The 25,931-nt window shown below is 38.3% G+C and overlaps 2 protein-coding genes across 6 annotated transcripts in view; one reads left to right on the top strand and one right to left on the bottom strand.

The window, feature by feature from the left end:
* The window catches only part of LOC124158811 (ATP-binding cassette sub-family C member 9), a 107,087-nt gene that overhangs the window by 48,424 nt on the left and 32,732 nt on the right, over positions 1-25,931 (top strand). For all 4 annotated transcript variants that reach the window (XM_046534146.1, XM_046534144.1, XM_046534145.1 and 1 more), the window contains exons 3-9: positions 6,403-6,687; positions 9,057-9,281; positions 12,215-12,364; positions 16,835-17,122; positions 24,408-24,545; positions 24,756-24,918; positions 25,711-25,898. In XM_046534146.1, the coding sequence (XP_046390102.1) occupies positions 6,403-6,687; positions 9,057-9,281; positions 12,215-12,364; positions 16,835-17,122; positions 24,408-24,545; positions 24,756-24,918; positions 25,711-25,898 (1,437 nt within the window). The remainder of the gene's footprint in view (positions 1-6,402; positions 6,688-9,056; positions 9,282-12,214; positions 12,365-16,834; positions 17,123-24,407; positions 24,546-24,755; positions 24,919-25,710; positions 25,899-25,931) is intronic.
* Positions 1-25,931, bottom strand: part of LOC124158812 (synergin gamma-like) — a 160,745-nt gene that overhangs the window by 114,862 nt on the left and 19,952 nt on the right. For both annotated transcript variants that reach the window (XM_046534148.1, XM_046534147.1), the window contains one exon: positions 22,296-22,422. In XM_046534148.1, the coding sequence (XP_046390104.1) occupies positions 22,296-22,417 (122 nt within the window). In that variant the 5' untranslated portion in view covers positions 22,418-22,422. The remainder of the gene's footprint in view (positions 1-22,295; positions 22,423-25,931) is intronic.

The following is a 25,931-nucleotide window of genomic DNA, read 5'->3' as shown; positions in this document are numbered from 1 at the left end:
ATCAATTTAATCCCAAAAGGTAAAATTTTTATGTAAAACAATGTGTACTCATGATTTACCAATTTAAATTTCATGGTGAGGTCCGTAATCACCATAGCGAACGGAGTTAGTCCCCTGACGAGGGGTTACGCCGAGCCAGCCTTGGTAACCCAATTAATACGGTCGACCAATTCGCTAAGTCAATATCCCTAACCCAATTCTAGAACAACACTGCTCCAAAAGCTACATGAAAATTATACATCTTTAACCAGATAAACATCGCTTTATCGTTTTATGTTTAACCAATAGATTTCGCCAACTCACAAGGACCACTAACAGGAGAATTGGTTTATTTATCAATAGAATAAATTTGGTGAGCGGGATCGTAAATTCGAGAATTAATGTAGGTGATCTCCACAGCGAGCGCCTTCATTTCCAGGATGCTGGTTCACATTTGGGCAATGGTTCGAACCAGTACTGATTAAAATTTCAACGACCAAACAAAGAGGACTTTATAACCGTGCAGGCAGTAGTACTCGAGTGCTTGCCGATATTGTAATCTTTACCCCTGTCGTAATCAGTAAAAGAGTTTTGAGGAGTGCGCCCAACTTATTCGCCGCTCTTGATGCGTGGGCAGAGGGAGTCATTACACTAAAAGTACTTGAGAGGATTGGATATCCGGTGAGTTGCTCCGCCTTCGCAATTCTGCAGGGATCCAACATTTTTTAATGAAAGCACACAAGATGGATGGGATTAAATTTTTATCAAGTGATATATTAAGAAGAAAAAAGCGATTTCACCATTGACTTTACTGTCCTTAGTATTGTCCAGTTAATTCTGGTCGAAGAGTAGCCCAAGAATTAACCTGAGACCTTCGAGTTCTCAGTTTTAATAACAACCGCTAGTCTTGAATTCAGCCATTCTTTAGCTACATAAGCAACGAAAGTAACTACTACTATGCTTAATTATATTTTCTGGGTGACTGCAGGAATTATTTATTAACATCGAAGCATTAATTACAATTTCACCACGCTCCCGTGGGATTTTTTTCTTTCTGCCCAAACTACAAGTAAGATTCTCAAAATGACGCCTTACTTGAGCAACACGACATATACTTTCCAAGTATTTAACAACTAGGCTGAATTAATAAACAATGGCTTAGCTTATTCCAACTAAAATATTTTGTTTCCTTGGAACGTCACAAACATTATGGAATGAAATCTTCCTCTCACGCATTATATGTAAGGATTTTTCAGTAGCAGTCTTAAGGCCTGTTTGCGCGATACATTTACACGCACGAGTTAATGTCTCATTGTATGATCGACTTTTGTGGACCGAAACTAAATGTACAAAGGGATAAATTAAATTAGAACAGGCTCAATTTTCTTTTCACGGATTCGTTAAAGTTGGGTGATTACAGGGTGTATTTTGGTGTTCATTCTCGCGTTCATAAATTTAGAAATTAACTTCTACAAGCTAATTTATTGTGAAAAACAGGTCTTTACAGTCAGTTATTTTTCTCCATTTCCTTCTCATCCTGATACCTGGTTAAGTTCAAATCCTACAATAATCATTTAGTATATTCGAGTGGAGTTCTTTCTCAAGATTATTTCCCTTCCCCCCCCCCCCCCCCCCCCCCACCGTGACCCCCATTTATTTTTGTTTTCTCGAGCCATAGCATAGGTCTATTCCGTCCAGTTTTTTTTATAACTATCTCTCAGTCAGTCTTTTCTCCAATTTTCTTGTTAACATCTTCTTTCGGAATCTTTTCGAATGGTCTTAAGATTCTCCTCACTGGATCAGCGTCCTAAGGACCCAAGCATTCTCTTCTATCATTTCCTTTTTGCCTTGGCTACTCACCGAGATAAAGCAACATTCCGCCCGCACAGTGAATTTTTAATAGTTAAAATAATTACTTAAAATTAGACAGCCGCAGCCAATTACTCACATTAAATATATAGACGTACAAACAACCATGCCCAGGCAGGTGTAACTTCCTTCCCCAAAGGAGATGGAAACCGCGATTGATTCAGCAGGCGAGGATTTGACGCCGCCTCCACCCAGGCCGCCAAATTTCTTGTTTTAAAAATTGCAGTAAATTTTAAAATCAACAAATTGCAAAGTCTAATTTAAAGTTATTGAAATAAAAGGTAGTTGCACTTTTCCATAATAATTTAATGCGTGCAACGCGTTTCGGCTCACAGAGCCATCATCAGGTACTAGAACTCTGGTAAATTTTATTTCAATATGTCGAACTTCCACTATATCACACCTGAATCGGTTGACCTAATTTAAACAGTGTTTAAAAAATCCGCTGCACATCGTCTGAAAAACTTTATTCTTTAAATTTACTGAAACTCGGCCGAATCTCGATCGAGAAAAAGAGAGCATTCCAGACTACTGCATGCAGACGATGTCATTACACTCCTCCCACCATAACGTGTAGAGCGCCCTTGGACGGACAATGACTCCAACTTCATGGCGAGGTGACCTCCGTCAATCGCAACGAAATGAGAGAGAGAGAAAGAGACACAATAGGTCCAAGGATATATTGAATGACGCGGCATGAGTGGGAATCACAAGATACCGCCCCCCACAAGACTGGAGCAAACTTGAGGAAGGACTTCGCGGTGAAGGGCAGATGCGGCGGCATCCACGAAAGAGAGATTCTTCCGAGTTCCATTTTTTCTCCTTTTTCCTTTCCATTCCTTTGAAGTGTCGACCATAAAAGGGGTGGAGGGGCGTATTTGGTGCTTTCCCGAGTGCGTCATCCGAGATATTTAGCGCGACCTGCAGTCGGCAAGAGGCGGTTGCGAGACGGTCTCCGACGGGGAGGAGGTTAGGAGGGAGTCCAGAGGAAAATAAGACGGGAATTCTCGAGACGGTCGCCATCTACGGGGAAAAGCCATCATCGGCATGCATCGGCGAGAGCGCTTCATCACGCACCCATCCGGCCGTGAACGGGGTTTCCCCCATTGAGGCAACTGCTCGCAGATTCCCCAGTCACGGGTCTCCGGCCGGCGCGCTTTTTACAAATAAAAGGAATGCCTATATTTTAACAACAATGACTTTTGATGCCTCCGAATAGCTATCGTGTACGCAATCGCCAGTCACACGAAAGGATTAGAGGAGATAATTTTTTTGATTGCTAAATTAACTCTCCTTGTGTCGCGGGGCGATAATTCGGCTTTTGCTTCTCTAACGAAAAAAGCCACGAGCCGAAATATCGGTTTTGAGATTGGTAGTCGTTGAAATGTATAACTATGCATCATCATCATATCATCTACGGAAAGTCGTAGAAATTTCCTTCCTCATAGGGAATTTTTTCCTTTCTGTAGAAACATTTAATTATGGTTTCGCTAGTAGTAGGACCCGACCCGTGGCGCAGCGAGGGGGGTTTTGGGGGATAAACCCCCCTCAGAGCTCAGAGAAATTTTTTAAGTTTAATCCATTTTACTTATTTGGATCAGTATTACTTATAGAATAGTGTTAGGATTTATCAAATATCCCTCAGAAAGCCGTAAAACTTACCATTTTGAACCATTATTCTTCAATTTTTTCTGGAGGAGGGTCCCCGCAACTCGTGCTTACCCTGGTGGGTATGCAATACCTCACACCCGTAAGTATTAGTTGCGCTTAAAACCCCCCCTAGCCTTAACTCCTAGCTGCGCCCCTGGACCCGCCCGCCTCTGTGACGGTGCGGCATTCCTCTTCCCTATCCTTCCAATCCTATCCTGTCGGGCTCCTATCGCGGCGGCGCATCCCTCCTTTTCCCTGCCTTGTCCTCCCCCTTCGGTGGTGCAGAGGTGATAAGCACTTCGGCCCAGAAGTGCAACCCCGCGAGCCCGCCCTAGGGTCTCGAATCCTCTGTATTACTATGCGGCAACTAAACTCTTGAATAATAAAATCAAGATTATTTATAAAGTTACAAATCAAAATTGTAAGAGCAAAATAAAAAATACAACATTCTGAGATACCAAAAAATAACATAACGGAATATTTTCTCATAGGTGATACATTTTATTTAAATGTCTTTGGCATTTCTCGCTAGAATTACTCCAAGTAGGTAGCACTGAGAAGGTTCACTTATTGCCCACGACGATGAAATCAAGCGAATAATTTGGGGAGTTGCCCTTTTTCACTAATACACATGTAGGCATAGATAAAAAATTGCATTAACAATAAAGGAATTTGAAAAATTACATCATGCATCACATTGAAGAACATAAAACTATAATTGCATACCTTTATAGTTTATAGTAAAAAAATAAATCTGCAACATCTCATCTTGCAAATATCATACCCAAATGGCAGGAATTTGACTCCCTCATTAGTATGGCCATTCGGATGAGGAATAAATAGTTTAAATTGATAGGTACCCTATTTTGCGGGGGCGTTATAACTCTTCACTAACAAGAGGCTTCTGGGGGAGAAATAAGCGTATTCTGGATATAAGGTCGGGTAAAAATCACGTTTTATTTTAAGCTTCTTTGAATGCGGATTACCACAATGCTATGATATCGTGGAACGTAGCGCCCGCGCTCTCACATTAGGAAAAGCTCCTCTACGTTTCATTCCTCAGTTAATAAACGTCATATTGATGACAGGGATATTTAAATAATGAGGGGGACTCTCTTCTGTAATATTGCTATGAATATGGATGGACTAAGGACGATGTTTTGAAGAGAGGACGGTTCACAGCTTCTTTTACGGGCGCCTGAGGGATATGCAGCACTATAATTTAAAACAATGATTCGGCGTGATCTCCTCCAGAAAACTTATAGAGAGGAATCGAATGCGCGAAACATATAACGCATAATATCTTAAACTGGTGACATAGAAACTTGCGTTGGAGAATAACGTTATTCATGCCCAATATTTCCATTTTATTAGGAATTATGGTAGATGAGCACCATAAGATAGATAATAATAATAATAAAATGCCTTTATTCGGGCGAGGTTGAGACTGGAAAGTCCCCTCTTCCACCTAACCCCTCGATAACGTCAATGCAAGCATATCATAAAATATTAGACAAACGTTTACAGTACCAAGAATATACAATATACACTGTTTGTGAAATGTCAAAAAATATATAAACAACTATACGTGACATTTTTGTGTAAAAAAGATTTAAGTTTGTGGGAAAAAACATGAGGATAAGGGTGTAATATCCTTCAGCGAAAAAACCCACTGCAGGAAAACGCCCACACATGAAGGGGGGCGTGAAAAACCTGCGAAAACCTACTGAGTGAAAGCTAATGTCATGTTACATGCAAAATACAACATAGTTCATGAGATACATAGGAGAGATAGGGAGGAGGTCAAGACTAGAAGATAGGGGCCAAGTTTGATGGCAAGCGCGAAATAAGCAGATAGTTCCAGGCATGCTAGCCTTTTCAAGCAATGAGCAAACCATAAATACGATTTCATACCCGCAATTTTTCTCTAAGAGTTAAGCTGACATCGAGGGTCTCAAGGAGGCCTTGCAAACGCAAGGGTTGACAACCCCAGGGTAGCAAGACACCATTCTATAAGGCTTCTGAATAGCTAGGCAGTATTATGAAGCATGTACTTATGTGCACGAACATACTTTTTATATCGAGAAATTCTGAGGGCGCACAATAGCCTGTGCAGTCAATAATCAATTTCGATTCCGAATATGAAATTAGATACTGTCCAGCCACAATTCCACGAAAAAATTGTTTCTGATCAAACGATTTTCCAGCCATGATTTACAAAGTTGTTTTCTAATAACTTCTTTAGCTGCTACGATTCACAAGTCTCAAAAATATTGAAATTCCCTTGATTCCCAAAAAATAGGCATAAGTATGGATAGTAAAATGTAAAATTGTAAAATAATCAATATCAATTAAAACAATTGGGGTAGAATTGAAACGTGAATTTGGTTTTAATTCCATTGTTATGTCTTTAAAGTATCTTTATTGTATATTACTTATGTATCAACAGTTCATCTGGAAGACATTTTTTGTTACGCAAAAATATGCTCAGTGGTACGCTTGTATTTGCGAAAGTGATTCATCCACCAGGCAATGGCCTCTGGGGTCAACTAAAATTCCAAAATTGGTTTTTTATGCATGATATTTATATTTTAATTTGTTAAAGGATCAATAAATGTTATTATTATCATTAATATTATTATTATTAGGAACTAAAAAGGGAAGTTGAATGAGGGAGAGAGGAGAGACAGATTAAATGCTTCAAGTACAACTATCTCAAACAAAAATATGCTAAAATAATACCAAATAAATAATTTAATTAATGAATTACTGTCTTAAGCAAAGCCTCTCCGAAATAAACTCCGCTCCCACCCCTAATGCACTACCCCTTCACATGAACCCCCCGGAAAACATTTACGGACGTCGGCCTAATTGAATCACATTTGTTTGTTCGTTTTACTACAGGTCAGAGAGATGAGGGCGAAGAGGAAGGCTGTGGTGAGAGTGGGAGGGGAAACCATGGAAGACGAAGAGGGCGCACACACCAGCGAATCCACGCAGCGCCTGCCATGCGCCTACCGCCACGCCGCGGCCAACGCTTTCTCCAAGGGCCTATTCTACTGGCTCACCCCTCTGCTGAGACTGGGATACTCGAGACCGCTAGAGCTGGAGGACTTGGGTCGACTCCCGGAAGAAGAGAGCACCAAAGTACATTTTGAACGATTCAAGCAGATCTTTGAAGAAGAGAAAGTGAGTTGGAAAATAGACGAATGCCTTCAATGCAACATTATTATTACTGCGCGAAATTCTGCAGAGGAATAACAACCATTCGCCTTGACCGGGATTCGGACCCAGATCCCTCGATTTCCGGCCGAGTGCTTAAGACAGTTAAGCTGCATAGGCGTCCAGCCTTTCTGTGGCAATCTGTCGACTTAACCGGACAAGAAGATCTTACGGAAATCGAGAGATCCTGGTTCAAATTCCGGTCAAGGCGAATGAATTTCCCTTTGTGGAATTTAGCACATGTTTGCACTGCAAGTGACTGCGTGAAGCTATCGTATAATCAAGGCCAGTCCCGGTATAATAGAATCATTACTATTGCTAGTACTCCACCAGTTAAATTCTATATACAGAAGTATTTATACGAATCATCGACTTTCCTTTCCGATTCACAATAAGGTATATTCCCTTTCATTCTATCAATAAATACTGTTTTCTTCCTTCTACATCGTTTACCTTAAATGCTTTCCTCCAACACAGATTTCAACAACCTCTCCTCGCACGGAACTCGTTCCATCAATAACCTCTGTTTCCTCCATTTTACATATAGAAGTTGTCTCTCCTCACCTACTACGTCTAGCACTTCATCGGTCCTCTTTATCTAGGTCCACTTCACCGTCTCCGTTCTTTTTCATACTCACACCTCGAACGCCTATAGCCTTTTTTCGTCCTCAAATGTATGTATATGTAAATGACGCAGTTTTGAGTTTCAAGGTATGTCGTTCGGTTCTTGAATTTCTCGTCTCACCAGACCCAGGAACATCGACAAGTTAATTCAAAGAATCAAAAGGGTCAAATACTACAATTTCAAGGTAGTTAAAGGGACGGAATGGTTTCATGACAGGCCCAAACATGATGTTGCTTACTTCTAAGAGGTTTACGTGATAGAGGCAACACAACCAGTGGGTTAAATTAAAATCTATGGTTCTCAATACGCTTGCTGATGATTTTTTTCTCTAGATTTGATATAAAGTAGATACCAATTTGAGCTTTCCATAGAAATTTAGTGTTTGATTTAGGCACATTATTTAACTTTTCACTAATACGGTGTCCAAGTTCAATCGAGCACTGTATAAAAAAACACAGCATTATTCTGATCATCATAAACTACTGTCAAAAATGAAGTGATCAAAATTATATTCCCAAATGGGCACAGGAGGGGCTGTAGCTATTTTTTTCAAAATATGGTACCCAAGTTTCTTTATGTAAAAAGTTGTGACAAATCTTGAATATTTCCCATCATAAACTGGAAACGATGCTTTATTTTTGCAATTAAGTGCCCACGCCGAGTAATATACCATACATTAACGGACAGTACAACACAGGAGAAAGAGGGAATGCTGTAATCCTCTTTTCTGGCCCGCCGAAAATGAAATCTAGAACGTGATAAATAACGGGCAAAGAGTACATCAGATTGCACCGATTTTTTTTTAAGGATCAAGATATTGTGAAGACCACAAGCGAGCCCGCCGCAAGGTCCTGGATGAAAAATAATGCCATGGCCACGGTTGGGGAGAAAAGAAAGCTCTATCAACTGCTCGCATTGTATCTCCAAGCATAGGTGATCCGATATTCTTTGATCGAAAGGTTGCTTTATCCACAGAAAAGACATGAATAGATATTTTGAGATATTAAGGAAGAGGAAGAACATATAAAAGCTCAATACTGCTCGTAGGTGAGTCCATTGTCTCCCTCCGGAGCATAGATACTGGACACAGAGCTTGAAAGAGGAAATGAAGCTAAACTAGAATGAGTTCCAGAAGAAAAAAAAGCATTTCCAACCTCAGCAGTTCAAGAAACTTAATGGATTCAGAACTAATTTGGTAAGGGGCTTTAGAAGAGTATTCCTTGCTGAAAGCTTCTGAAGAAAACTTCCTTTAAATTCGGTAAAATTAAAATAAAAAACTTCTTAGTTATCAACCATAAATTAGAGAATACTTAAAAATTAATTTTCCTCTCCAAATTTAATCTCAGGTGATAGAATTTCGTCAAATAAATAATGTATTTACCGATCCGATTTTCCAAGACCTACCCAATAGGAAATTGGAAAATATCAGGTCTAACAATTTAGAAGCATGTAGGAAATGCTACTCCTACATTCATGATACTCCATTGGCCAACGAAAGCGATTTTTTCCATGTAAAAACAAAATTATCAGGAATTTTATTTTCTCCTGACCATATGCCACAAATGGATGCCTTTGCATCACGCATACTCTCAATGTAGTAATTCCAAGGTGCTCTTTCATCGGCATCAAAAGCGATTTCCCTTAGATCTCAGAACCATAAGAAATATTTTTTTAAATCTCAATTTTCTTTCTACTTCTCTACTCTCGACAGAAGCGGTCCGCCAAAGGATCACCGCTCCCCACGTCTGGAGGGAGACCCAAAGCAGCCTTCGGGAAGAAGGTTTCACTTTGGCGGTGTTATCTTCGCTTCTGCTGGCCTCTCTTCACCCTCGGCGGATTCCTCAAGCTTTTGGGAGACTCCGCGGGATTGGTTGGCCCTCTGGCCATTTCGGTCATCATAGATTACGCCTCTGCGTCGTCAGCGAGCACGTATCAGGTAAGGCTGATTACTATGCCATCACTTTCGATGAGCATGATTTTCCCGACAAGGTTCACACCAAATATTAAAAATTCAGATAAAGCATTACGAAAGACAGCCTGCTTATCACACCCTTAATCAACCTCAAACTGCAAAAAACCATCCTATATACATCTCCGACATAGCATCTCAAAGAAAAAAACGTAATCCGCTTATATCAAATTACAGTATTTTTCGATTCAGTATCGAAAAGGGGTTAATAAAAACCCATTACTTCAGAAGTGACAGAAATTTCTATTTCTGTAAGGTGTAAAGTTTGACTATTGATTGAAAAATGAAGGCATAGGTGAAGCTCGGACTAGTGACCTTAAGCCTGGCCATCTACATTTGTTTTTTTTTAATAGGTCACTATATCATGGAATATCATTATATATATACCATATCATGGATCATTATATGTATAACAATCAAACACTTTAGACGCTTACGCGGAATATTTTCCTTGAAACGAAGACTTCATCACAGTGACCGGAAGCGAGCGGAATGATTTGAACAGAATCTGATTTAGGAAATAATCACCAAATGAAACAGAAAAATTATCAAGATTATTGACGCCAGCAAATTTTACTCCCCTGGAACTGTTATGAGTCACATAAATGATAACAAAAAACGAGAAGCAGGCAAAAAACACATCTTTTGAGAAGTGTGTACTACAAGAAAATTGAATAGGCAATTTTGAGATCAACGGAAAATTATGGATTTATGTGGAGCGGAATATGAACTCTACGAGTAATCAGGATGTAATATTATGGTTTCCGCAGCGTTATCAATGATAAATAACAAAATTCATTTCAATGGCGTAATAAACCCCAATGTATTCACTCAATTGCAAATGACATAACTAAAATGCTCATCAATGATAATTATATCCTATATAATACTGATCCTATAATTAACCTATTCAAGATAGTCGATAAAATATCGTATTAATTGTAATTTTGCGCTAAATAAGACTATAATTAAATAGGTTCAAAGAAAAGACGATATGTACGAGCATTAAGTATTTCGTTTTTAACCTGTTCAAACAAAAAAACAGGAATGTGATTTAGAAAACCTTTTCAAAATCTTTGAAAAAGTTCAATTAAACGCAGAAAAATCAATAACGTCATAAAACATGGGACAAAAGAGGTAATTTTCATTATTTAATATGACACGTAGCCCTGACACTATTTTACGAGTAGCCGCTTAAAGAAATGATGAGTACTCGAGCAAGCGGGACTAAACTACCGACAGTGAAGTAAAGGAGTAAGTAACAACCATTATCATAAATAAATAATTGACTGCTGCCGAAAGGAAGGTCTACTAGCAACAACAAGGTATGCTGAAACTCATGATTCTGTCAAATAGAAAAATCGTATATTGCTTGTGATACTAAGAACTGTACCCTTACTATGGTTATTCTACACAGTACAGGTTGTCCAGATTTTGTTAGCAAGAATTGGAAGGCCAAACACAAAACTGACTCGTTAAAACCATTCACACCATCGTGCGAAGGGAGAGCGAGGCACGCACGGGCTATAGACCTAGGCCGACAGAGGCGAGGGAAGAAAGAGCTTTGGCCGCATCCAATAGAATGGAGAGAGATGGGCTGAGAGGGATGAAGTAGTTCGGATGAACGGGATATTCGCAGCGCTCGTAACACCGCCAAGGTGCGAAGATAAGGCCACAGGCATTTGCGGACATCTCAAGAGCCCCGAGAGAAGGGATAAAATTACGAGTGGAAAACCACATGGCAGCGAAACCCACTGAGCCAATAGAGGAAATATGACCGTGCTGCTAACGTAAGACTACGTAAGAATCATACAGAATAAATATTGCTGTATTGGTTTCATGAACGTTTTTAAAGCAGCACCAGAGAGACAGAAAAAGCAGCGTTTAACGAAAAGCCTGGGCTATGTAAAGGCCGTTTTACACGGGGCACGGAATTGCGCAGGTTAGAGCTGCATTAATTTCTAAAATGGCGTGAAATTGCGCGAATGCATGAACGAAATTAGAACAGGGGCTATTTTGCCGTCTCGCATCCACGCATTCTCGCATGTGTTCTAGCAATTCACCGCTTTACACGACGCAATTTTGATTGCGCCTTCGCTCGTACGTCAGATTGCGCAATTCCGTGTACCGTGTAAAACGGCCTTAAGGTTTGATATACTTCATGCCATGGTTAAATTTATGCTTTCTTAGATTGAAAGAGAGTAGGCCTTACAGTGAATTCAAGAAGGCAGTGCTGGAAGTAAAGGGAGGCTCCCAGATCGCTTCTCGAATACTCCATGGAAACCTACCTTAATCGGTAGAATACTATAACAATAATAATTATTTTTACAACCAAAGACTTCCACACAGTAAAAAAATCATTTGCCTTTACCGGGATATGAACTCAAAACTCAATCAAGGCAAATGATTCTTCATGCGTCGAATTAACGCACTTGACACCCAGCCCACGGATATTTTCTTGAATACAGTCAAATACTCATTCCTCTCATTGTACGTGATTATAATACTGAAAATTAGTCAATTTGAATCTTAATCATAAGTCAATTTTAATGAGTTTCGAGATAAATACGAAAAAGAAATGCACTTTCATTTCATAGAAATTAATTTTAAAACAAAATTGACTATTTCGTTCGATGCACCCTGAGTAAAATACTTCAAATGTGCAATAAAGTGCTTGACAAAGGCATCCTAGCGTTCTTTGAAAACAGAGATAAAATCGCGAAAAGGGCGAATGAGGGCTGAGGTCCTTACTAACGCAATGCATCTCTAAAGCTCGCAATCTACATCTACATACTACCCCGCAAGCCGCCAAAAGGCGTGTGGCAGGGGGTGTTAGGACACCAGCAATGTATAGTATGATGAAACTACTGTTATGCATCACCTTCAATTGTCTTTTCCAGTACTCCACCCCGACGGTATCGGAATTCTTCAGAAACGGTTACGTAATGGCTGTGGTCGTTTTGGTGGGCTCCATCGCTCAGGGAACCTTATCACAAGCATCCACGCATTTCGTCAACGTCGAGGGAATACGACTGAAGGGGGCGTTACAGGTGAGTCATATATATTACAACAATTAACGAACGATGTATATTAATTTCCACATGCATGCTCCTATTCCACTGTGCTTCAAAGAATCCAATTGTTTCACGAAAAAAATAATAAAAGTACAATTTTTATTCCATAATTGTATACCTTGTACATATTGGTCAACTTATATACACAAGGTATTAATTTTGACAACAGCTAACACTATTTTGAAATAGTACCGTGATTTGAATAGCAATAGATATGAGCATATTTGGTAGCTCTCTTTGTTGGTTAAATAACTTCAAAGTTTCTAAAAGAACTCGGAAGTGCAATTAATATACAAGTCTAAAAAGAAGGAATGACGTACACTTTGATGCAATCTTAATTCAAACAATTTCCAACCTGGGTTTCGACTTCTCCGGAATCTTTATCTCGGAAATGGCATCAGAGCAATGGATTACAGGGTAATAAATTTAGTTTTCTATAAGGACAGCCCATTCTTCGCTTCTTAGATCTATCACCATCATCTCGAGCTACTTTGATTATCGGATTTCAAAACGGACTCGGAAGAGACACGTTACAGTGAAACACCTTAGTTTACGTAGCGGTGCGCTTTGTTGACTTCTCTGCTGCAATAAACCAGGACCTGCTCGTAACGAGTCGGCAGGGATCAACGGCGCTGCACTCCAGCTCGTCCAAGCTACGAACCGTTACGAGATAGAAGCCATTCTAGTACTTGTGGGCGATCGTCGCGACGATTTACTGGGTTTGTTCCGCAACTATTTTCAATCACACATCGTAAAACTTATTGCGTGGAGAATGATTATAAAACGTCTAAAATCATGACAAAATAATAAAACTGTAGCCCATAATTTCGTTTTAAACTGATTAAAGGTTATAATTAATTATCTAATTCTATTTATTTTTTAGTTTATTATTGTAAAAACAATTGTTTTAACCTTTTATGCATTTTATGTATAAAAATAATGAATTCATATTCATAGCCCTGATGAAGGTGCATAGATATACCGAAACGTTAGCAAAAATTTGCACTTGAAAGTCTTCAAGACCTATACTCCTTACATGGCATCAACATTAAATATAGAGGTCACGAGAAATGAAAAAAAAAAACTAAATTAAAGGTAACTTAAAAAAATATTTTACTTGAACCCAACTTTCACATAAATTAACTGTCCATTACGTAACGCGACAAACAAAAATCCTTGAAATTTAAATCTTAGAATTACAATAGTATTAAAGATACTAAAACGATAGTTTGCCACAATTGAAATTCAAATTAAATAATAATAAAGGTACACCACATATAATCTTAAATAAAATAGCGTTCTGAGGAGTAAAAATTAGGTAAGTATCTATATTTTTGAAAGAGGTTGTCTGTTTGTCGGTCCACTTCGCATTTCCAAACGGCTGCAAGAATTGTGACCAAAGTTATTATGTAGTTGCATCTCATGCTCCCAAATCCCGTAGTGCTACTTTCCGTTGCTCACTCTCCTCATTGCTGTTTGTTATTTCATGTCATACAACTTCTGCGGTGGGACATCCTGCCAGGTAGGCACACCTTTCGGCACGCTCAAATGGAAAACATTACGCAACGGTTTCTACGCTAAACTATCAATCCATACACCGTGCAAACCGTTTTGCTAGGTTATACGTTCACACGACATTTTTGGTCTACGCATGTACGGGCACACGTAACCCACATAGCGATCAATGTTGAGGAGCGGAGTATAAGCTGATCCCGTGCGCGGTATACGGAAATATTTTTTTCCATTGTTTGCTGTTCAACGTCTTCCGCTTACTGTCTTATTTCAATTTTGAGTCAACCGTGGGATACATTAGGGGGGGATCGGGGTTATCACTTCTCCTTATTATCCTTCCCGAGCTACGTCGGGTGGCCTAGTCTTTATTAAGAAGTGAAGAGTGGCCTAATATGTAATAATGAGAATTTTAATCAACTTTCAGTCAAAGAATCGACATGTAAAATTTGCGTGTACTATATAATCCACCAAATCAATGGAGCCCGAAGAAAAATATCGATATCCTAAGCGGTATGTGAAAATTTTCGAAACTCGGTAAGGCAATGATGAGAATTTCAAATTTACAACATTTTCAGTAGCTTCGGTTAAAAATAAACTTCCGGGTGAGCACTCAATTAGAAAGCTAAATTAACCATTCACCTGACAGAGAACAAAACGAGTCATTATCATCGACTGCCACCTGGTAACAAGAAGCCTTTTCTTCGTTGAAACTGGAATGATTCACGTTGACTGCGGGTGAAATTAAAACGCAACACAATGGTCTGTCTGGTGCGATGCAGTGTGTGGGGAAGTCAACGATGACGGCTCATTACGTCGGAAAACGACCTCCTTCGACGCGAATCTCATTGAGCGCGGGGTCATTTACCTCGGCTCACTAGTGACGGAGCATCAGGGATGGGAAAAATTATCGACATTAACATTCACACCGTACACCCCAAACGGCAGGAAACTCATCCACCCAAACAGATGCTATTGCAACGCACGTGGGAATACTCTTTCACATAATTATCCTCCAAACAATCGAATGACTTGAATAAAGAAGATTCACGCAATATGCTCTCATTACACACGGGTGATCCCACCTTAGAACCCAAGCCTTTTTTCATTTCTATGTTATCGGTTTTGAATCAATTCAAAAACCTGGCTATAACGTGCGAGTCTTATCGTTAGCCACCTAGCTTTTTAATAGCCTACAATTTGATATTAAAAGAAAAATGGTGATGAGATACCTAAAAAATTGTTTTTGCCGCAACATACATGCTGAACAAGAACCCAGTCTTTCACCCATAATATCAGGCTTGATTTAGGATTCCGCGGATTTACAGTTTATTAATTACGCAAAATATCAAAAGGAGAAATGATTCAAGATTATGATATAAATGCTAGATGAAGGAAACGCAAGTGTAAAACTATATCTATATATAACGGCTAAATACACTCTTAAAAACCGCGACGAGCCGACACAAAATTTCCCCAATATTCAACAGTAATTCTAAACTAATATTCCTCGAGAATTTTCTTAAATAGTTTATTTAATTAAAATTTTATATGAATTTTTATGATCGGAAAATAGATATCCACCATAATTTCCACCTCAGGATGTATTCATTCCTAAGGTATGAATGATGAGGGAAAAAGATATGTGATTGGCCATTACTATGGCTTCGTTGTACTTGATCTCAATTATATGGAATTAGATAGCCGCGTTCATTACGGGTGCTACTGATAGAAGATAGAAAAGAAATTCGCACGCCTTATAGTCTCTCAGACACACGCTCGTTTCTTTTGGCAAAGATTTTCCACCCTAACGATTTCTCCGCCAATTTAACCCTTCTGATTATCATCTGATCTCATTACTGGGCAATGACCCAACTGAGGCGAAGAATATGTTAGAAAATTACTCATTTATAAAGAAATTTCAGCAGAGGATAGTAATACGACCTGAACTATTAACTGCGAGGATCAATTGAATCATAATTTGAAATGATTAAAGACGTCGCGACAATCTTGTAGAAACAGATATCAAGGATTAATCACCAGAGGGTTAACAGAAAACGGATAGTTCTTATTACTTTCGACATAAATCCAACGTTAAAAAATGGCAAAATAACTCAATTGCAGCCACAAATGTGTGAAAACAACGATGGCACCATATCTTCGTGAGCTGCATTCTTTCGAGCTTCGATTAGATCTGTTCATCAACTTAGGCATTACGTACTATAACGGAGTTCGTAGTCCAAAATTTCGAATTTAATTATTAAATAAAACGAAAATACGATATCATATCCAAAGTATGACAGAGGACTTTAGATAGCGAAAGCATTAGTTTGCGAGAAATTCTCGCGAACGAATGGAGGCATCGCAGATTCATTCTCTTACCTTTGAAGGAAGGAGACTAACAAATACATAAGCGATCAGGCATGTGCGGAACTGAAATGCAACCTTCACATTTTTTCAAAAAATTCATTAAAAAGAAATATCAACAGTTTTCTTTAATTTACAATAAAAATAACTACTGATGACTTATGAGTAGGACTGCTTCACTCGTCTCAGTAATTCCCCGTTGTACACACACTTCCTTTAAAAGAAAAAAACTCATTTTACAGGGGCCATATGAGACTTACTCGATGCCACATTACCATTCATAGCATTGCCTGAAATAAAGAACAAACGAAGGTCACAATTTCGCGCCCATGTTTTTTTTTCTAGGAATGTCTTGCACAGATTCCTTGTAGCGAATAAGACCATTTCAAGCAAAAGCTCCAACTTTCACGATGCCACTACAGACTCTTCCACGCGCCGCCACCCGTGTGGGCCCGCCCCACACATTAACAGGAGAGGACGGGGCGAGACGTAAAAAAGCGTGGCTCGTGCCGCATCTGGCTCCCATTTAATGACTTGTTTATCTCCTCTCTCCCATTTAACCGCGAGCAGGCACTCGTTTACGACAAAGCCCTGCATCTGAGCGCATGGAGCGTGAAGCTGACGGAGGAGGAAGACGCGCCGATCGACAAGGAGCGCAGCGACGCGGGGGCTGGAGGAGGAGGCAGGGAGAAGGAAGGAGAGGGAGGCGCCGGGGGTGCGGCCGGAGGTAACGGGTCGGCGCCACAGGCAGTGGCCGGCGCGGACGCCGGAGCCATCACCAACCTGGTGGCCGATGATGCCTTCAACGTAATGTCCTTCATTTGGGTCGGGCACTACACCTGGGCCATCCCTCTCAAGGTAAATAGTGCACATATAGTCTTCACACCTAAATAATTAAGAATTGCCGGCCTCGGTCGCAGCGGGGTAGAGACTTCGTCTGCCAAATCAAAGGTCGCGGGTTCGATCCCCGCCTGGGTAAGTTACCCTTCTCCAGGGCATGGATGCTTGTTAACTCTTAAGTGTTTTCAACCCCGATGTAAAGGCCGAACAATGCTGTTTTCGGTTGTGTGTGAAATAATTTTTTTTTTATTATTATTATTAACGTCATGCCCTTCATTAGGGTCGGTCACTACACCTAGACCATCCCTCTCAAGGTAATTGAGCACATGTTGTCTTCATAACCGAATAATTTGAAGAAATACTTTGTTAATTCAAATTTGATAATTTTAATATAGCCAAAGTAAGAGATAACATTTTGGCTAATGTTGGTAAATGTCCTTCTTCCCTCTTTTTTAATTAATGCCTGGAAGATAATTTTATATAATAATGGTAACCTAAACATAGCCTTCTAGGTCACCTAATGATCCTTACACTTTGTATATTTCTTAGTTTGTAATTAATATGGAATAAAAAACTTTATTATTATTTGTTATCAAGTCGGTTGACGACTTAAATATCGGACTGAAACCCCCTGACTTTTACAGACTATTTTCGAGGTTCTAGGCTGTTGTTGTATAACTTGTATTTCACCTAATATTCGCCCTTCAAAAAAGATAAAAATGCGATTTAGTGAAGTTAAATAACTGCCTAATATCAAATTAAGTGATGAAAATGAATTATAAAATTTATGCAGTAACTCCTGAATGACATGTTGGGGTGAGGTATTCAAAATCGAAAATTTACCTTCGCGCAAAAAGTTGTGGAAACGTCACCGTTTATTCTTACGGTAAATATGATTTTAAAGTCTTTTTTAATTGACATTTTCCCGGACAATTCATCACTTAGTAGACACAATTAAATTTATTTATCTCAATTACCCCCGAAGACAGCTCTATGAGATCTATTCATAGGGGTTTCAACAACTGTTACGCGGCTATTTCATAGATACAGAAGCACTTATGTCAACCTGCAAATTGTTATTCCCACTGCCACGTCAACGAAAATAGTAGCGATCTTGCACGAGTTTATACGGTAATTTGGAACTACATAATTTATTTTATCATTACATTCACGGATTGAACAAGTCTAACTTCTCACTCATACCCTGAGTGGTGAAAAACCCACCCAAGTGAGACTCGAATTTCTCAATTTTCTCAAGCAAGCGCCCACAATTTTCGCAGACGAGAACTTGATGCAATCGAAACCAAGGCTTTAGCTATTATATTGATCATAGGCTTCAAAGCTGTAACTTGAAACCTAGTGCAGAAAAATTGACCACTCACATCTAAAAATTTAGTTAGAGTATTTATATTATCATGTACGACTTCCATGGAACCATATGAGCTGAGAACGACCCGGCCGCCATGAGTTATAATGACATTAAAAGAAGTATCATGGGCGTACCCAGCGGGGGGCAGGAGGGGGCAGCGGCCCCCCCCCCCCCCTAAAAGCAAAAACTAAATTAAATTGAAAACGAAAGTTTTGATCAAACTTTCTTTAAATCCAAGAAAAGTGATAATTTAAGTGATATTTAAAACACGTAATTAAAAAAATATTTTTTCCTAGCAAATAACTGTAAAAACTCTTTAGCTTTCGTTAATTATTACCATCAATGATATCAAAAACTAAACACACCACAGCTATGATGCAACTAGAAAATCACTCTGGTGCTCTGTTACCTTTACTTCCGCCAAGGAAAGCCGATGGGAAAAATAAATGCAACCTAAGCTACTCAGTTTCCGCATTTCCTTTTACGTACTTAGCATGAATAACAATAGGAAGGTCACGTTGAAATGCTCGTTATTCAGCACGAAAAAAAGCTCAAGGACAATCAGTTTTTACCAAAAAGAGCATAAGACGATACTTTTATAACAAGATCATATGATTAATATGGCAAACTTCCTTCGCAATCGAGTTGACAGAAAATACAGAAAACAACTCATCATGATGCGATAAGTACTTAAACAGGACAGAAACAATTTTAGATCCCATTACAGATGCTCCTTCTTGATAGCCGGCACTACGCGAATTACGGGCTTCGTTCTAAAGTGGGAAAAAAGAACGAGAAATTACGTGGAGGAGGTCATACTACAATCCTCAAATAATTGGTCTAAAACGGTATTAAAAAGTATCACGAATCAACGCTATTTCGCGTAAAATTGAAAACGAGGATCGTAGGTGGATGCAATATTGACAATCCATTTTCTCAATCAAACGAAAATAATTTCCTAAATTTATGCCGTGCATGGGAGGTCAATTTTAAGGAGAAAAATTCCATTGAGGTGATTAATTTAAATACACTCATCTACGTATATTGAAAACTTCGGCCACTTCCTCGCTAAGCAATAAACTCGGGCTACGCCCATTATGATCGCCAATGAAAATCATTTTTTTTAACTTAAGCAATGCATTTTTTAACCACTAAAATTCTATTGAGAAAGTAAAAGTAATAATTATTACTGAGAATCACACTCATTCGTCTCATTGAAAACTGCTGATGAACGTGTACGTTACGTTATTACCCTACAAAAATTTACTTCTGAAGCTAGACCATGGATCATGGACGTCTGTTGCCTAGATAGAGAGTTTGTTTGTTAATGAAAGAGTCCATTTCACTACGTTAAGCACAAAATGTAAGTCCATTCTCCGTAGTAGGTAGTACATCGAAAACACTCAAAGGAAGAAGCCTTTCAGTGTACTTATTGCAGCGCCCAGCGATTGCATAATAAGAGTCATTCGTACGAATATTTATTAAATTTACTTTCTGGTGATTATTTTCAATCACTATTATAGCTTTTATCCTGATATAAAAGTGAATCTGGCCATATCTCATCCACACGCTTGCCGCGTCGCCGTACTCTCCGCCTCCGCCGCGCCGGTCAGAACCAGAGTCGACCACACCCTCGAAAAAACGATGTAAAATTCGGGGTTGCCAGTAGGTGCAAGATTTTACTTTATATTCACAATGTAGAAGCTTCATAGAACGACGTGCAGGTATAAGTCACCTGGCGGAAGTATCTACTTTTTCTCTACGGTTATATAAAAAAATAGGCTGAAAAAACTAAATTTCGCTAAATTGGTTCAAATCTGACCTCAAATATATCGTTAACGTGACGGCACAGGAATCAGATAACCTGGCAATTTATGCGCAACTTATTTGAAAATATGTATGCGAAGTTTCAACTTCCTAGCTAAAAAATCGTTTTTGAGGTTTTGGCCAGCTTTTATCTATTTTAGCCCACTGTGCGACGTAAGAAAGAACAAATGTGCGACACACTTGAGGGCTTAAATACTATTGAATGATGATGAAATTCGCTCGCAGTGGATTGAACTTTGAGGCTTCTCCTTGACTAGTTGTAAAGGAATGAAGCCATTCTAAGTAAGGTCACGGACGTGTTTTATCAAAGACGCAGCCCATAACAGGACCTGCTGGCGATAATAGGGTAGTTTCCTTCATCAAAGAAAACGAAACGCATTGATTGCGATTCGTTACCCACCATTAAAGTATTCATAATATACAAATTATTTCGTTCTAGAAATACCGGTTTAGACGAATGGCAATGGTCAATTTTTATCCTCATTTGAAAAAGGCCAGATTGGTGCCCACGCCATGCCACTCCACGTGACGTCACAGGGACCTAGTTTCTATACGTGTAGATAGGAGTTATACATCGTCTGAGATTACCAATGCATGCATGAGGCACAGAGCTCAGGGAAACATGTCTTAATAATCACTTATTAAAACCGGCTAAGGTCGGAAAGTTTTCTTCGTTAGATAAGGTATTAATAATCCTTATTTAAGCCAAGCGCTACCAGCTAGCAAGGTACTCGGCTACTTGCTAGCATCCTGCGTCGTATCAGCGCTCAAAGCCTCGCCCCAAGGTCACCTCACTTGCGGTAGTGGGAACCAGAACGACGTCACACGGAGATTTCCCGGCATTCATACTTTGCCGTCGCGTTTTCGCGCGCTTGAAAATTTTCACTTTTCATTTAATCGCGAAAACTAGAAATCGTCATTTAAAAATCTAAATGCGTGAAATACGTACTCCAGGAGTAATAATCTTTCGATTTAGGCAATAAAAAAATAATAGGAAACCACCCTATTCAAATTTTTTAGTGAAAGAATCCCATACGATAATATCCCGTCCAAGGGCGGATCCAGGGTTTCTTTCTGGAGGGAGAGGGTCTGACAGGAAAACGGTTTTCTAACATTTGAGAATGAAAACAGCATACAACAATTACTGTACGAAACATTCTCTCATTTTAATAAAACAATTAAAAATATGAAAGTTATTAACATGAAATTAAATGATTGAGGCTCTTATGAGGTATGACGTATACTTATCGTAATCAGACATACTGGAAAAATAACATACTGAAAAAGTGCTAGAAATCCTTTGGCCAATACATATAAAGTGAGTATTTCGAGGGGCATTCTCACAATGCTACGGCATTCCATTCACTCAGAAAAAACTGGATAAAAGACATTTTTTCGACTTTCCAGGAGCAACTTGGTAAAAGTCTGTTCGACTTGAACAGAATTTCATTTGAATTATTGACGCCTAGACAGCTAATTCTACGGAAACTGCGATCTCAGAAACGATTGCAATATTGTCACTCGTAGAAGCAATACATCTGCTATCATTAATAGGACTCCGTGGATAACAGGAAACATAACCTCTGCGGAATAGAGAGCTATCAGTCAACATTTAAATTCAACCCAGAAATAGATGGAAAATGGGCCTTTTCTACTTAATCATGAAATTTAACGCCCTTGACTTCAACTACAATCGCTAAAAAATCATTTAACAACGATGTTTTTACAATAATTTTGGAATAAATATTATACTTTTTAACGATTATATGATACCCAGACATTATTACCATTTAAAAACATTATAAAACATATAATTTAAATGAAAACCTTTCTTCCTCCGGCGTATTTCAACATACATGACAAAGCGCGGCGCATCGTTCCAGTCATGACAGTGGAATCACTGTCATGACTGGAACGATGAACTCCAATCAAAAATAGCAAAAGCTAAATAAAACACGATATCTACAGTGATAAATAAAGGTTGTTAACACCTACCGCGGAATTATTCCGACATTTTGAATGATGATGGAACTGCTGTCTATCTTCTGGAAAATGCTCCAATTGCTTCGTAAGTCACTTTCGTCACAGAGGCGAAAAACATCCATTCTCACCGGCATAGAGACTGTAATTATAAAAAAGAAACGAACGGAATAATGGTAAACAGTAAAACAATCACATCCAAGCAGAACTCAAACAACACGATTGTCTAAAGTTTCTATTACGCTAAATGGTAAAACACTAGCTGATACTCATTATTCTATCGCTGAATAAGAATGTTTCACTCAACTTGTCCTGGCAAATTATTCCGTGAGTAACACAACTTCGCTTTGTACAACGACACCACCCAACTCCTACGGTATTCCTCTATTCTCAAAAGCAAATTTGAACTTCACCTCCTCCAAGGCGACAAACGGTGCTAATCGTAAGACAGCCAATCGCGCCCCGTGTTTATTTTTTGAAAGGTTGTGACGAACGCATGCAAACGTGAAAATTTTAATGAAAAACTCATGGTGCGCTTCTGAATACGATGGAAAAGGCAGAACTTCTCTTTGGAAAACGTACCTGAAAATTTTAGAGGCATACAGTTGAAATGCAGAGCAAAAAACTAGAATAAATCGCGCTGCAGGATAAAAATGAAGCTGCAAAGGTAAAAAAATACGTGAGGAGAAGAGGGAAGTGATAAAGAGCGACAATAATAGTGGAGACCACCATTGAAAGGGTCGCCCCACGGATCCAGCTCAAATTTTTAGAAAAATCGAACGATGATTATGATACACTATTATAATTCATTTTCGGGAATACGTCTGCGTGCTTAATATTTAACTCAACGTTTCGTTCCACTTACTGGGAACGTCGTCAGGAGAATGAAAATATAAACACATATTCCTATATATGAAAATATAAACACCTATGAGGTGTTTATATTTTCATTCTCCTGACGACGTTCCCAGTAAGTGGAACGAAACGTTGAGTTAAATATTAAGCACGCAGACGTATTCCCGAAAATGAATTATAATAGTGCATCTAATCGCTGCGAAAACCTTAAAACTAAAAGATGATTATGATAGTAAAACTTCTGAAACCAAATCATTTCACATGATATGAACACGATAAAATGAATATTAAACTTCAGATGATGCAGTATAAGTAAGATGTTTCTTTACGTATCCTGAAACGTATGCAACATAACAATATCCTTGCTATTATGCAACAAGCGCTAGCCAGGTTCTCCGTTATAATACATTCAAACCTAATCCGTTGATTTCATAAAGGTCAAATTCACCGGGAATATAAGCAATGGTTATCGTGAGACCAGCTTCGAAGATTAAAGCGAATGCATTTTCAAGAAACACATACACACATACTTATGTATTCAATAAGATGTGAGGATAAAATGGTGTGAGACACATTTTACACCAAAGTTAAAATTTGGTGGACTGTGGATTCACACTTCCACAATTGTTATCAAATGAATTCTTTTGATAGACAAAATACCCTAGGGTGAAAAAACTGATTGCAAGGAAACCATGGTTTAACAAAATATTGTGTTGAAAGAAACTGAAATTACACCAAAATTAAAAAATAGATGCAAAAGGAAAGAGCAGTATGCGTGGATTGAGTGAGTTAAGAAGGTGAAATAATAGCGATGGAATTAATTGGGTTTTTATATTAAACACATTCAACACAAAAGATCGGGGAATTAAACACAGAAATACCAAACCTAAAAATGTACAATGAGGGGAGGATTTGATGAATGATCATTAAGAATGACGTCTCAAAAACATTCTTCAATACACATCCCATAAATGAAAGCATTTTACGACAAAGTTAATGGTTACCATACATGTGATTACTTCATGAACCAAAAATTATTGCTACAATTTTTTCAATAAAATTTTATATAACTTAAGAGAATATGCAAGAAAACCTGGTTTTGGAGCCTAAAGTTGTCCACAGCTTGGAAAGCCTCGGTTAAGTAGATAATCAATATATGTACTAGTATGTACCACTAGTGCTTTGCCTCAGGGCTATACCTTCTCTCAGTGACCCTGCTTGTAGTACTAAGTAATGATTAATAATTTGACTCCAAGATACAATTAATTTCAGATTGGTGTGCTGATGTACCTACTGTATCTAAAGCTGGGAATAAGTGCAATAGTTGGTGCAGCATTTTGCATTCTAACCATGACACCCCTGCAGTTTGTCATCGGTAAAAAAATGTCAACCAATTCCAAAACAGTATCTGTAAGTATTATCATGTAAACATGGAAATCATATGTTTTCAAATTCCTCTTCATTCAGACTATATTTTACTAGAATGTATAAACTATTATATTAAACATGAACTTATTCTAAATTTATCAGTTTTTATGACAGTAAAAGGTAATGTCCTCTTTTGCAAATTTAAGAGTTGCCTGTGATGCAGTCAAAAAATAATCATCTTTTCACTTTTAGGAAGTTAGTGATGAAAGACTAAGGAAAATAAATGAAGTCCTCCAAGGAATCAAGCTGCTAAAACTCTACGGTTGGGAAGAAGTTTACCTAAGGAAAATTGAAAGCATCAGGGAGCGAGAACTTCGTCTGTTGGACAAAGACTCATTTTATTGGGCTGTAATGAGTAATGACTGTCTTCAAAATTACTTATTAGCCACAAAAAAATCAGATTACACACAGTCATGTTAAAAACCTTGTTCATTACTTTTTTACTCTTACAATGCTAGAATGTGAAACTGTGTAAAAATATGACTTCTGCATTAATTTCAAATTGCTAGAAATTCAACATAGACAGGCAAAAATAAAAATCAATACCTAGTCGAGCAAAATAAAAATAAAATACACTCAAAAAGAAGAGCAAACAGGCTTCTGTTACAATTAACAATTAAAAATTACAATTAATAATTAATTAATTCAATATTACAAAAAATTATTAGTGTAACTTTACAGAAATATTTTATTCCCAATGAACCATATTTTTTCATGCTTGTTAAAAAAAAATTAACCACTATGCATGCAAACTAAGCCTGATAATCCTCCTCGCTGAATGATTGAGATAATAATGTAAATGAGAATAACAATAATCTAAGTTATTGGTATCAAAATCATAGGTCATCATTATATAACTAAATATCCTATTCACAAAATATGATCAAGAGTCAACTTCTTCATTTCTGAGATAATTAATCTTTTATGCAATTATGAATTAAAATAAGATACAAGGAAGCAAACTAAGTAGTAAGGGCTGCAAAAATTCTTTGTCTCATTTCTTTAATGGAAAAATTTGCTCCTGTGATGATGCTCCAATTTAGATGAGCATGTAATATAGTTGAGACCTTCAGTAAGGGGGATAGTAAAATGAATAGCTAATTTTTCTACAAGCATTCTCTGATAACATATTTTGTCTCTTTTTCAGCTTTCCTCACTCATGCCTCATCTGTTCTGGTGACATTAGTTACATTTGGTACTCATCTTGCGATTGCTGGAGAAGACAGTACAGCACTAACACCTGCTAATATTTTTGCAGCATTAGCATTGTTCAACCAATTGACAGTGCCTCTCTTCATATTTCCTGTCACCGTTCCAATAGCTATTAATGCCATGGTAATTATTTTAAATACCATTTGCAATACTGAT

This window comes from Ischnura elegans, chromosome 5 (assembly GCF_921293095.1).
Source record: "Ischnura elegans chromosome 5, ioIscEleg1.1, whole genome shotgun sequence".
NCBI classification, from domain to species: Eukaryota; Metazoa; Arthropoda; class Insecta; order Odonata; family Coenagrionidae; genus Ischnura; species Ischnura elegans.
This window is presented reverse-complemented; position numbering and strand designations above follow the sequence as displayed.